We start from the raw sequence: 13430 nt of genomic DNA on the forward strand, positions 1-13430 counted from the left end.
TTGTCCCACCATTGCCCACAATACTTCACGAAACTTTTCAGTTCCACTTCAGCTCTCCAGCGCCCCCCTTACCCTCAGGTCAGTCAGGGAACTACACCTGGCATAACTGGTTACCGGCCGGCTGCTTCAATGAGGTCTGGCCACCCGGCACGCTGCAGTGAGGGAATTATAAAATGCTCTGGCCGCAGCCACCCAATTAGCTTATAAAATCCCTTCGGTCACTCTCAGCAGTACCCAGGGCCCAGACCACACTTTGCCACCACCAGCTCCAGAGTTTCTCTGATTAAGTTATAAACTTAATAGAGGGGTTCGAAGCCAACCCAATTCAGTAGCAATTTTCTTAAAGGCACGTGTTCATTTTTAGAGCATGAAGACAGACTAATGAAGTTATAATTTATTCCCCAAAAGGGGGGCAGTGATTACACAGATAAAAGATGTTACAAAGTTGAGACATTAGGTATGTACAATAGAAATATAAAATAAATGGGATTAACATAGAGATCAACACTTACAGTTGCTTAATGGTCTTTAGGCTAACCATGTGGGGAGGCGGGGCCACACGTCGCATTGCATCTGGGGTCCTTTTAGCATCAAACCTCCAGCTCGAGTGACCAATTTTCGGGAGGGAATACCTTATAGCTTTGGGTTTGTGACATCACGAAAGAGGCGGTCTAGGGATGTTCCTCCCCCTGCTCTAGGAGTTACAATTCTGACTGCAAAACTTATAATGACTATATCTCGCAGAGGGTACCTCGTATAAACACGCACATGGTATCATTCTTTTTAAGCTATCGGAGGGTGTAATTCAAGTCCAAATATGCAGTAGTTATGCCACGCCGTTTAGGAGGAATCCAGTTCTCGGTTTCTGTGGGTGCTGGAACTGTGAAAATTATGGGCCAGAACGCTGGTTTCGTGCATTTTGCAGAAATGTAATTTTCATGTTTCTATCATAAATGCGCCGCGTTTTATGACCGAATGATTAGATCTACGTTATTTTCTATGAGAGTAGCTGAGCACATGGTTCAGAGACAAAGAGACCCCCCGCCGTGAGGCAGGAAGGAGCTCACACTGGGGATTCAGGTGAGACTGGTTTTGTGTGTGAGCCGGGGGGGGGGGGGCTTGCAGCTGTGTGACAGGCAGGGTCTCATCTGTAGTGTGATGCTCAGGGAACCTTACGTCATATCGTACAGTATTCTTACACCAAGTCACGTCATTTTTTTTTTAACAGCCAGTAAAGGCTATGCAGACAGTTACGGGCTGATATTCATAGCCTGGAAAGGGGTCATGGGTATTACCCCCTTCCCAGGCTACGAATATTGGCCCCCCGGCCGGTTGGCTTTCCCCCTCTGGTGAAGAAAATTGCGCGGGAGCCCACACCATTTTTATTTTTTTTTAATGAAATATATTGTTCATTAATAAACATGGATATGGATATATCTATGGATATATCTATGGAAATATCGATGGATATATCTATGGAAATATCTATAGATATATCTATGGAAATATCTACGGATATATCTATGGATAGATATAGATAGATATATGAATCTATCTATCTATCTCTATTATCATCTGTCTATCTGTGTGTGTAATGGAGTGTGGGTTGGACCAATGTAAAAGAGGAGGTTGGACAGAAATGACATCACAAATCTTTTTTTTTTTGTTAAATAACATATCTTTATTTAGCTTACAAAAACGCATACAAATCCGCAGGCAAAACCGCACTGAAAAACCGCATGAAATCCATGTCAAAAACGAACGTTTTCTGCCAAGAGATGCTGATTTTGTGCGGAAAAATCCGCAGTAGAATCCGCAACGTGTGCACATACCCTAAATCCTCATTCACATGTCCATTTTTGGAGTACGAGTGCTATCTGTGTTTTTTTTACGAATAGCACTCATACCTATGATAGTGAATAGGGTCACACATTCCGTGGACTGAACGCTCGGTACAAAATGGTGTGGACATATGTTTAATGTTGATCCGAGTGATGGATCAAAATTCACAATGTAAGACTATGGGTTGATGAAAAAAATCAGACAGCACTTGGATGACATCAGAGTGCAGTTCGATTTTCATAGAATGTTAGACAAGAGAAGGTGGAGAAACTTTTTTTTTCTTTATGTACAAGAAAAACTCTGATTGAAATCGCTGATTAAACTCAGCCATAGAAGAAGCTTGTAGATTTTTTTATTTTTTTCTTGCATATGAGATAATGGATAATCCTACACATAGAAGAATATCATATCCAGCACACTTTTGGAAAAAAAACAAACAAACATATTTTCATGAACACACATAAAAATTGGACGCCTGAATGAGGCAATAGGTCTTATTTAGGACTGGCCAGATGGTGCAGCTGTTTTTTTTTTATATCTTCCCATTTTTTATGCATTTTTGATGGAGATTTGACGCAGCTTTTGGTTGATTTTTAGTGCAGAAATGCTACGATTCTGAACTTTAAAAAAAATTGTGGTTTTTTATGCATTTTTCAGGCTCCTCATAGTTACTTAGAGGGAAAAAAGGCAAAGTTTAATAGCGTCTTTAAAAGCAATATTTATACGAGTATCCATGAAATCACATCCATTTTGCTTGAACTATTATTATTCACGGACAGAGAGAAAATCGCAAGCATGTCCGATTTTGATCCGAGGGTCAGATAAAAATTGGCAATGCAAGTCAATAGGTCTGTGACAAAAATTGGACCACACTCAGATAATCTCGATTTTCACTGGACCGCCAGAACAGAGAAGGGTAAGAAACTTTTTTTTTTAATTTCTCCACGTACTAGAAACATGGATGACACTCGGACCAAACTCTGATCAAAGTCTGATCAGAATAATCAGTCCGCGTTTCTCGTACATAGAAAAATGGGATGTGTGAATAAGCTCTTAATAGTAGCAGATTTTCCGCACACAAAAAAACAGCATTTTTCCTATGGCCTTAGGATATGTTCATACAGAGATGTATGAATTGGATTTTGAAGCGGATCCGCTTAAAAAATTCTATCCAGGTTCAGTATTTGGTCAGTATTTTACATCAGTATTTGTAAGCCAAAAGCAGGAGAGGAACAATCAGAGGAAAAATATAAGGTTAGGTTAACACATGCGAGAAATAGAAATACATGCTGCCGCCCGCTCCGGTCCGACTGTCGGCGGCAGTGCCCGGGTGTGACCCCAGCCTAATACAAACACGTCACCACTTCTGGGGTCACACTGTGTTATGGCAGTCCGTTAACGCCGCCATAGACCCCCATTATGTGGCGCATCGCGACGTATGCCGTAAAGCGGCATGCGTTCGCGACATGCCGTTATCCACTGATATCCACTCATATCGCGTTATGCTATAGCGTTAACACAGCCCTTTAACGCTATATGTTGAACGGGCTGTGTTAACGCTATGTGAACCTGGCCTTACAAATACTGATGTAAAATACTGGCCAAATACTGAACTTGTGAACGTAGTCTAAGGAGGTTTTCCCATGATAGAAATGTTTCACCTTTCCAAACGACAGATCAAAAATATCTGATCCCAATGCTGGGATCCCAAGTGATCTTGTCATATGTCATTCATGGGAAAATCCCTTTTTTGTTATTATTATTATTATTTATTTATATAGCAACATTGATTCCATGGTGCTGTACATGAGAAGGGGTTACATACAAATTACAGATATCACTTACAGTAAACAAACTAACAATGACAGACTGATACAGAGGGGAGAGCGACCCTGCCCTTTCAGTCTTAAGGGCCTGTCACACTAAGTGATATCTCTAGCAATATCGCTATAACATGTGACGTTATAGCGATATCGCTGTGTGTGATACTTACCTCCGACCCGCTCCCCTGCCGGTTATCGCTGATCGCGCGAGAACGTCCTGGTCCGTTTCTCGTCATCAGCTTCCTGCGGCGCTTCCTGTGGAGAGACGAGCGACGAGCATGGAGCCGGGCGGGAGGACGTCAGGATCGCCTCGTCTGACAGGTAAGTAGCGACCCCCGTCCCCAGCGATGTCGTTGGTGAGATCTGCCTGTGTGGCAGCTCACTAGCGACCACTTAGCGATGCACCAGCGATCCTGACAGCGTCATATCGCTGGTCGGGATCACTGGTGCATCGCTAAGTGTGACAGTACCTTCTCATGCTACAAGATGGTGGGGAAGGAGACAGTAGGTTGGTGGGTTGCAGCAGTTCCGGTGTTGGTTGAGGTGATATCACTGGTAGTGGTGAGAGAGAAGGAGGTAGCGGGGTCATTGCAGGCTGTAGGCTTTCTTGAAGAGGTGGGTTTTCAGGTTCCGTCTGAAGGATCCAAATGTGGTTGATAGTCGGACTTGTTGGGGCAAAGAATTCCAGAGAATAGGGGCAGTTCGGGAGAAGTCTTGGAGGCGGATGGGTGAGGAGCGAATAAGTGTGAATAAGTGTATAGGAGAGAAGGAGGTCTTGGGAGGACCGGAGATTACGTGAGGGAAGGTATCGGGAGATTAGTTCAGAGACATATGGGGGAGACAGATTATAAATGGCCTTGTAGGTCAGTATTAGTCATTTGAACTGGATACGCTGAGGAAATGGGAGCCAGTGAAGAGATTTGCAGAGGGGAGAAGCAGAGGAGTAGCGAGGAGAGAGATGAATTAGTCGGGCAGCAGAGTTAAGGATGGACTGGAGAGGAGCGAGGGTGTTAGCAGGGGGGCCACAGAAAAGAATTTTGCAGTAGTCGAGGTGGGAGATGATGAGGGCGTGCACAAGCATTTTAGTAGATTGAGGGTTGAGGAAAGGATGGATTCAGGAAATATTTTTGAGCTGGAGACGACAGGAGGTAGAAAGAGCTTGGATGTGCGGTTTGAAGGACAGGGCAGAGTCAAAGGTTACTCCGAGGCAGCGGACTTCCGGTACTGGGGAAAGTGTGATGTCGTTAATTGTTATAGCTAGGTAGGGTAAGGAAGATCTGTGAGATGGAGGAAAGATGATGAGTTCAGATTTGTCCACATTGAGTTTGAGGAAGCAAGAGGAGAAGAAGGAGGATATGGCTGATAGACACTCTGGGATTCTGGACAGCAGAGAGATGACATCTGGGCCAGAGAGGTAGATCTGAGTGTCATCAGCATAAAGATGGTACTGGAATCCGAGGGACTTTATGAGTTGCCCCAGACCAAGTCTATAGATTGAGAAGAGTAGGGTCCTAAAACAGAGCCTTGGGGGACTCCAACAGAGAGAGGGTGGGATGAGGAGGTGGTGTCGAAGTGGGAGACGCTGAATGTGCGGTTGGAAAGGTATGAGGAGATCCAGGATAGGGCGAGGTCTTTGATGCCGAAGGAGGAGAGGATCTGTAGTAGGAGGCAGTGGTCAACGCAGAGGACAGGTCTAGAAGCAGGCGTATAGAGTATTGTCCATTTGATTTGGCTTTAAGTAGGTCGTTCGTAATTTTGGTCAGGGCTGTCTCAGTGGAGTGATGGGGGCGGAAACCAGATTGTGGATTGTCAAAGAGCAAGATAGATGATAGGTGGGAGGAAAGTTCAGCGTGGACGTGCTGTTCCAGGAGTTTGGAAGCGAATGGGAGCAACGATATTGGGTGATAGCTGGATATAGCGGTTGGGTCGAGGGTTGGCTTTTTAAGGCTAGGCGTGATTGTGGCATGTTTGAAAGCAGAAGGGAAGGTACCGGACGTTAGTGATAGGTTGAAGAGGTGGGTTATGGATGGGATAAGTGTGATGGTGAGGTTGGAGAGGAGGTGGGATGGGATGGGGTCGAGTGCACAGGTTGTGAGGTGCAATTTGGAGAAGAGACGATTAAGCTCCCCTTCAGTGATGTTGGATAGGGAGGTTATGGGGTTTGGGCATTGGTCTGGTATACAAAGGGGTTGTGGTGGTTGAGCAATGAAGACTTGCCGTGTTTGGTCAATCTTATTTTTGAAGTGTGTGGCAAAGTTCTCAGCAGAGATGAGGGAGGTTGGAGGAGGCAGTGGTGGGCAGAGGAGGGAGTTAAAAGTAAGGCCGGAGTCACACTAGCGAAAAACTCAAACGAATCTCTCGTCTCAATACCCGGCACTGCCGCCGGCATTCAGGACCGGAGTGTGCAGCTGCATGTATTTATGCAGCTGAGCGCTCCGGTCCGAGTGTCGGCGGCAGTGCCGGGTATTGAGACGCGAGACTCGTTCGAGTTTCTCGCAAGCGTGACCCCTAATGAGAAGTCTTTCCAAAGTTTGAACGCCCCGTTTTCAGGTCCACGTAATCACTCGCACATCATGGGCTGCAGGCATGCATGAAAAAAACAGGAATTTCGCAGTGTTCACACACACGACACCTTCCTTCAACTAAAATATATAATTAAAAATATAAAAAAGGATGAATATTTATATATAAAGAAACTTGAAAACAATTGACTTGTATGACACTAATGGATATTGAGCAGGTCTGGAGCTGATCTGGAGCATACATGTGTGCTGTGCTTACTATCAGAGCAGTGCTTCTGTGGATGGGAGGGGGCACTGAGTATTAGGAGGGACTTCCTACCCCTGCAGCCTCTATATAATGGGGGAGGGGCCCCTCAACTCTTCATTCATCTGCCTGCATTGTACAGATAATCATGGAGTCTCAGATCAGGCATAACTTCCACCAGGATTGTGAGGCAGGCCTCAACCGCACTGTGAACCTGAAGTACCACAGCTCCTACATCTACCTGTCTATGGTAAGCCCCCGCCTGCCCGTGACTAATTCACTTCGTGTCCCAATAAAGGGCCATGTGTTCTTGCTAATCCCTCGTTTTCCTTTGCCGTCTAGTTTACTGTTGTGTTCGGTTTGTGTCCTTTGATCGTATAAGGAAACCCTGTTCTGCAGCCACTTTGTGATCCAGTGCGACGTTTTACAGAACGATATTTACTTCTATGGGTAGATACAAAATAAAAAATAACTTTTATGTACTAAAATGTATCCTTCAAGTCAGGGCTGACTGCAGGTTTATGTGGATGATCATCTCCAGCGTTGGACTGGAGTGCCAATAGCCCACCAGTAACATTGACTCTGGGGGCCACGGTTCAGCTTCATGCAAATATTACATTCCTCTGTCTCATTTCTCTGCTTCTGGGTAGTTTTGTTGATTGAGATGTTGTTTCAGTCTGTACGTTAGTGGAATAAGTGTATTGTACCAACTACTATTCATATAGGGGAAATCCTGCACAGGAGCCCCCCAGGGGATTCTCCTGTTCCCTGGTGAGCCAGTCTGAGACTGACCAACTCAGTGGGCTCCTCTTTCAATCTTGCAAGATCGATGCAAGCTGGAACTTACTGTATATTAGTACTATTTTGGGGTCAATATGGATTTCTAATCTTTATTTTTGGGGAGACAGTCACCTTAGTCATTTATTAATTATATTTATAGAATAATATAAACATATATTGTATAATTCCATTCACTGTGTGGGATAAATATGTTTTATTTTGTTACAAGACAATACCAAATATTGCTCTTCTACTTTTTTAGGCTGGAGGTAATATCCACTTTTATAGAACTATAACTATCAGGCTGCCTCAATCTAGATCCGACTGCTGGTCTTTATTCTTTTATGCGGCCTAGTTACAGATCTGTAATCCAGTCCCCATTGACTACTATGGTGTGTAACCTTTACATTCACTCCACGGTCACGTAACACTCTCTTCGTTCTTTTCTCCTAATAGGCCTCCTATTTTGACCGCGATGACGTAGCACTTGCCAATTTCTCCAAGTTTTTCCACGAGCGTTCAGAGGAGGAGAAGGAACACGCAGAAAAGCTCATCAAGTATCAGAACCAGAGAGGAGGACGCGTCTTTCTCCAGAGCATCGAGGTGACACGGCGGCCATTATATTCGATGTTGGCTGATTTGTGCGGGGGATTAATGCCGGACATGTAACTACTGCAGAAATGTGTTCTGCGCATTTGCCATTTAAATGATGACCTCTGCAGGATTGTGACAAGGACCCATAACTCGCTTCTTGCAAGGGCGTAGTGTCTGCCCCTGATGGAGCTATCTTTTTAAGAGCTGAGTCATGTTTTTCTATTCTTCTGTTAACTAGTAAACCATGACCTGGTCTTGCGCTATCTCAGAGTGCCAGTAGTAACCATTTAAATCTGGAGTCACACATAGCGACTTACCAGCGATCCCGACAACGATATCAACGTGTCAGGATCACTGGTGAGTCGCTATGTGATCGCTGGTGAGCTGTCACACAGACAGCTTCACCAGCGATCAGCACAGCGACGCCGAGCGCGTGGCATCGCTGTGTTCGTTAGTTACCAGCGCGCTGATGCAGGGAGCTGGTAACTAACATACACATCGGGTATCCAAGGGATGTGCGTCCCTTAGATACCCGATGTGTACGTTAGTTACCAGCTCCCTGCATCAGCGCGCTGGTAACTAACGTACACATCGGGTATCTAAGGGACGCACATCCCTTGGATACCCGATGTGTACGTTAGTTACCAGCAGATCGCTGGTCTCCCGCCTGTCACACGCAGCGATGCATGCTGGCCAGCGGGAGACCAGCGACAAAAGAAATGTCCAGCGGTTTCCTACAGCCATCAGCGATACCGGCAGGGGGGCCGGTCGCTGATCGCTGTCACACACAGCGATCTCGCTGGTGAGATCGCTGTTGTGTCACAAAACTTGTGACTCAGCAGCGATCTCGCTAGTGAGATCACTATGTGTGACGGGGCCCTAAGAGTAGATCTGGAGACTTCATCTACATGGCTTACAACAAAAAAATTTTTTTTCCCCATTTTACGTTTTCTTATCCCAATTTGTCAGGTCGGCTTCTTGCTCTAGCACATGGCCACTGGCGGACACAGACAGAAGAGGCCCATGTGCAAGAACAATATATGGGCCCTTTGCAGTCCAACAACTCATCATAATGCACTGTTCTGATATAGAGGTGGAAACTGGCCCCTCGCTTTTAGGCCCTGCTGCACAGTGTGGTAACTAGCAGGTACGTGGGCTGCAGTGACGGGCAGGAGGCAGAGCAATGGTTAAACTCAAATATATATATATATATATATATATATATATGTTTCAACGATTTTATTGAAAACATGAATATCTTTTAACATGAAAGACATTGATATCAGAGCACAAGGGTCCCCTCGCAGGGGGACTTATGTGAGAGGATAAATGGAAAAATATACAATATCCTTATTATCATATTCTATAGTTTTATAAAGCTAAGACTAACAGTCTTAACACAACTAAGTTAGGGTTAATGGGGAAGGGGGAAAGAGGGGAGGATGGACAATGAGTGCTGTTATTAAGAAATGAGTCAATGCAAAATAGTGGAACATTTGTTTAATGTCCTATGTTTAACAGTGATAATAACTATGTTTATATATTACATGGATAGGGATATCATTCTAGGTAGATCATCATAGTTTTGCGCCTGGATCCAAGGTTCCATATATATATTTACAGTGGCGTAACTACAAAGTTATGGGCCCCGGTGCGAACTTTCAAATGAGGGCCCCCCAATGCCAAAATACACCCACATCTCCTCTCCATACACCTTGTACACACACAGCTCCGCTCATCTCGTACACAGGCGGCTCCACTCCGTACACCTCGTACACACACGGCTCCACTCCGTACACCTCGTACAGACACTTCTCCGCTCACCTCGTACACACACGGCTCCGCTCACCTCGTACACATGCGGCTCCGCTCCGTACACCTCGCACACACGTGTCTCCTCTCCGCTCACCTCGTACCCACGCGGCTCCTCTCCGCTCACCTCGTACCCACGCGGCTCCTCTCCGCTCACCTCGTACCCACGCGGCTCCTCTCCGCTCACCTCGTACCCACGCGGCTCCTCTCCGCTCACCTCGTACCCACGCGGCTCCTCTCCGCTCACCTCGTACCCACGCGGCTCCTCTCCGCTCACCTCGTACCCACGCGGCTCCTCTCCGCTCACCTCGTACCCACGCGGCTCCTCTCCGCTCGCCTCGTACACACGAAGCTCCTCTCCGCTCACCTCGTACACACGCAGCTCCACTCCGTGCACCTCGCACACACGCGGCTCTTCTACATCCACCCTGTGAACCCCTCCTGAACCCACACAGAAACTTACCCTCATCCAGCAGTGCACCATGACAGCCAGCACGGCAGATTCCTGCATACACGAGGCTCCTGATTGTGACCCCGACTCCTCCCCTCCTGTGACCTCATCACAGGTCCTGTGTGCAGCCATCGCATCAAGCCAAATGCAGCCTGGCAGCCACTCAAAGCAAGGAGCTGCACAGCCAATGAGCGGCTGCAGCTCCGCGATCGGGCCCCTAAACACTCCGGGCCCCGTCGCAGCTGCGTCCCCTGCGACCGCGGTAGTCCCACCCCTGTATATTTATATAGATCAAATCTGACAGAGTTTTCTACGCAGGGAAGTAAAACACTAATACAAAATCCTACACAGAATAAACAGTACGGGGCAAAAGCCATGGTGTGAGGCAGAGCGGAGGCGGCCGCGGGGCTCGATGTGGAGGCCGCAGCTGCGGTGTGAGGCAGAGCGGAGGTTGCAGAGGGGCTCGATGTGGCGGTTGCTGGCGGTGGTTGAACTGCCTGCGGTGAAAAGCCATCTGGTGCCTGGGAGGTGCCGCACCTGACGATGCACCTCCCGCGTCTTGCAGCGGCTCGGGGAGAGACTTCTGCTCCGGGTGCGCAGTCAGGGCCTTCTACTCGGTCAGGTCGGGTCCTGTCTCGTCTCTCCGAAGTGCTGACTCGCGTTCCCGGAAGTAAGTCTGCTAGGCTCCTCCCACCTATCGCTCGTCGCTCTCCCCTCCCAGCCTCTGTTGTTCTCCTGCACCACCCGTCTTAAAGTCGACCCACCCCCTTTCTGCTTGGTTAAAGGTCGATCCTGGTCTGCAATCATGCCCCCCGGTAACACAGGTGACAGCCCTCCTAGTTCCAGCCCAGAGATACGATTGGTCCATTTTCCTGGACCCACTCCCCTACAACAGGTTGCACCAATGATATGTCCGCCCCTGCACATGGCATCCTGGAACTCTCCTGGATATCCAGAACTCCCAGCCAGACGTCCGTGCCAAGTACATGGCCCCAGATCTTAACAATTGCCAATGCAACTTTTTTTTTTTTTTTTTCACCATCGCCCACACTACACCATTAAGGCCATGTGCACACGATGCAGATTTGCAGCGTTTCCGCAGCGGATTTTACCGCGCAGAAACGTTGCATATCCGCATTGTGATGTGCAGTACCTTTAAAATGAATGGAAAAAAAAACCGCTGTGCAGACGCTGCAGATTTTTCCGCACGGTTTTCCTGCGGTACAAAATCCGCAGCATGTTACTTCTTTTGTGCGGTTTTCTATCTCCCCTGTCACCAAATCCGCAGGGGGAAAACCGCAATGGAAAACCGCACAAAAAACGCATGAAAACCGCGTGAAAAATGGAAGAAATCCGCAGGAAAAATGCGGTTTTCTTCCATTCTGCACGGAAAAATCCGCAGGGCTCAAAACTCCGTCTGCACTCAGCCTTAGTGGCTGCACACAACATTGATCTTTCATCTCTTCTATTAGAAACCAGAAAAGGATGACTGGACGAATGGTTTGGAAGCTCTGCAGACTGCGCTGAAGCTGGAGAAGACTGTGAACCAAGCTCTGCTGGATCTACATCGTGTCGCAGGGGATAAAAATGACCCTCATGTAAGAATCTGTCATTAAAGCTTCCCACTATCGCGTGGATTCTGTATACACTTGAACTTAAAGGAAACCTGGCCTGTCGAAAAATGTGATCTGATCATTAGACAGGAAGAGCGGATCAGAATGACTGACACTTTTGTGTGAAGCTTCAGTGAAACGTCAATTTTATTAACTTGAAATTCCTGTTGGTCCTCCTGATGGCTCCCCAGTGGGTGGTCCTACTGATGGGTCAGTCTTCACTTTATGGCTTCTCATGCAGAGATGGCTGCCAATCACTATTAGGACCGCCCACTGGACTTGTACCATACAAACACCAGGGATTCCGCTACCTGAAGCCAGCTCTTTGTGTGACTTCACGATAAAAAGATCTAGTCTTGTAGGAAAAGTAATTATGTTCGAGAGTATGGGGAAAATGACTCTTGTCTTGTGATTGGCTTGGAAAAAGCAAGGAAGCCTCTGTGTATCATTAGCGGTATTCACAGTTGAGAAATGTATGGCATTTCCTCTGGATATGTCCCACAGACATGGGTCGCATCTTCAGGATCTGTGTAGGGAGTTGAGCAAAAAAAGTGAATTTTTGAAGTTTGTTTTGCTTGTGGCTACAATGCATCAGAATGCTGTTTTCATTAGATGACCCCTTTAGTGTTCAACATTTTCTTCTTTTCTGCAGATGACTGACTACTTGGAGTCTCCATTTCTGTCCGAAAGTACAGAGACCATAAAAAAGCTCGGGGATCATATAACCAGCCTGAAGAAGCTGTGGAGCAACCACCCCGGCATGGCAGAGTACCTGTTCAACAAGCACTCGCTAAGCTGAATCCTCTTCTGTAATAACCCACCTCTCGTTGCTCCAGAATGTCTTTTGTAGGCCATAAAAAAGGAAACATGAAATTTATTAGGGGAAAAAAGAACCACCTATTTCTACCAGCGTCGCATTGTCAATAAAATATTTGTTACTAAATCCGTTTTGGCCATTTTTTAATTTCTCACCACTGATGTTGCCAGCACCTGCCGCTTCTCGCAGAAAGTTTCAAAGGTTAATCTCAACATTGCTATTGGATCAAATTTTTTTTAATGGGCAACTTTTCATCTTGCTGCTTTATTTAAAAAACAAACCTCTTGAACAATTTTAATTAATAATGCTAATTTTCAAGGCTACAGTCCAGCAGCGGTGGTCGAGCATGTGCAGTGTTTACTTTTTAAAAGGTCTTGTAAGCACTAATGTAAAGCAGGGTGGATAATGATATAAATCCCCATGTGCCTCCCATCCTGTCGCATCAGTAAGCACTAGGGTGACCGCAAAAAATCGATGTCGGAATTTTGTCCGTCTGGACCCCACAAAACGATTCCCCTTTCCAGATATTGAGAGAGCCAAAATTTGATCTCGATCAAACGACGTTAACCCCTGCCGCTCGTCGCTCAAAGTTTGAAAAAATCCAAATTGAGGTATTTTAAGATTTAGGTATTTTGCATAGTCTGTTAGACTATAAAGAATGTGACAACAACATTGCAGAAATAGCCCTGACCAAATTTTCGAACCATTTGTGGTATTTGAATGCAGAGTTGGTGGGATTATCGTTTTTTGATCCCACCATTACAGACAATGAAAAGTTGTTAATGGCTAATAAATTGCTCAGTAGCACAGATGAACCATCAGAGCACGCTAGGGTTGTAAATCCAAAAGTTAGGAAAGAAAAATTAAAAGAGGTAGGAAGTAACCGACTTTAACGACCTTCTGACAAAAGATGAAGAACAAAAGCAATATGT

General features: G+C 46.2%; 1 protein-coding gene across 2 annotated transcripts in view; it reads left to right on the top strand.

Annotated features, from left to right (window-relative positions):
- Positions 1 to 12624, top strand: part of LOC141085496 (ferritin, lower subunit) — a 48750-nt gene extending 36126 nt beyond the window's left edge. Inside the window, exons 1-4 of one of the 2 annotated variants that reach the window (XM_073570907.1) lie at positions 6542 to 6681; positions 7668 to 7814; positions 11541 to 11666; positions 12334 to 12624. In XM_073570907.1, coding sequence (XP_073427008.1) covers positions 6580 to 6681; positions 7668 to 7814; positions 11541 to 11666; positions 12334 to 12480 — 522 coding nt within the window. In that variant the 5' untranslated portion in view covers positions 6542 to 6579 and the 3' untranslated portion in view covers positions 12481 to 12624. Of the gene's footprint in view, positions 1 to 6541; positions 6682 to 7667; positions 7815 to 11540; positions 11667 to 12333 lie in introns of those variants that run through there. The other variant, XM_073570908.1, reaches the window with a different exon arrangement.
- Positions 12625 to 13430: the final 806 nt, after the last annotated feature.

Source organism: Dendrobates tinctorius, unplaced genomic scaffold (assembly GCF_039654945.1).
Source record: "Dendrobates tinctorius isolate UK_male_01 unplaced genomic scaffold, ASM3965494v1 ptg000028l, whole genome shotgun sequence".
Taxonomy (NCBI): Eukaryota; Metazoa; Chordata; class Amphibia; order Anura; family Dendrobatidae; genus Dendrobates; species Dendrobates tinctorius.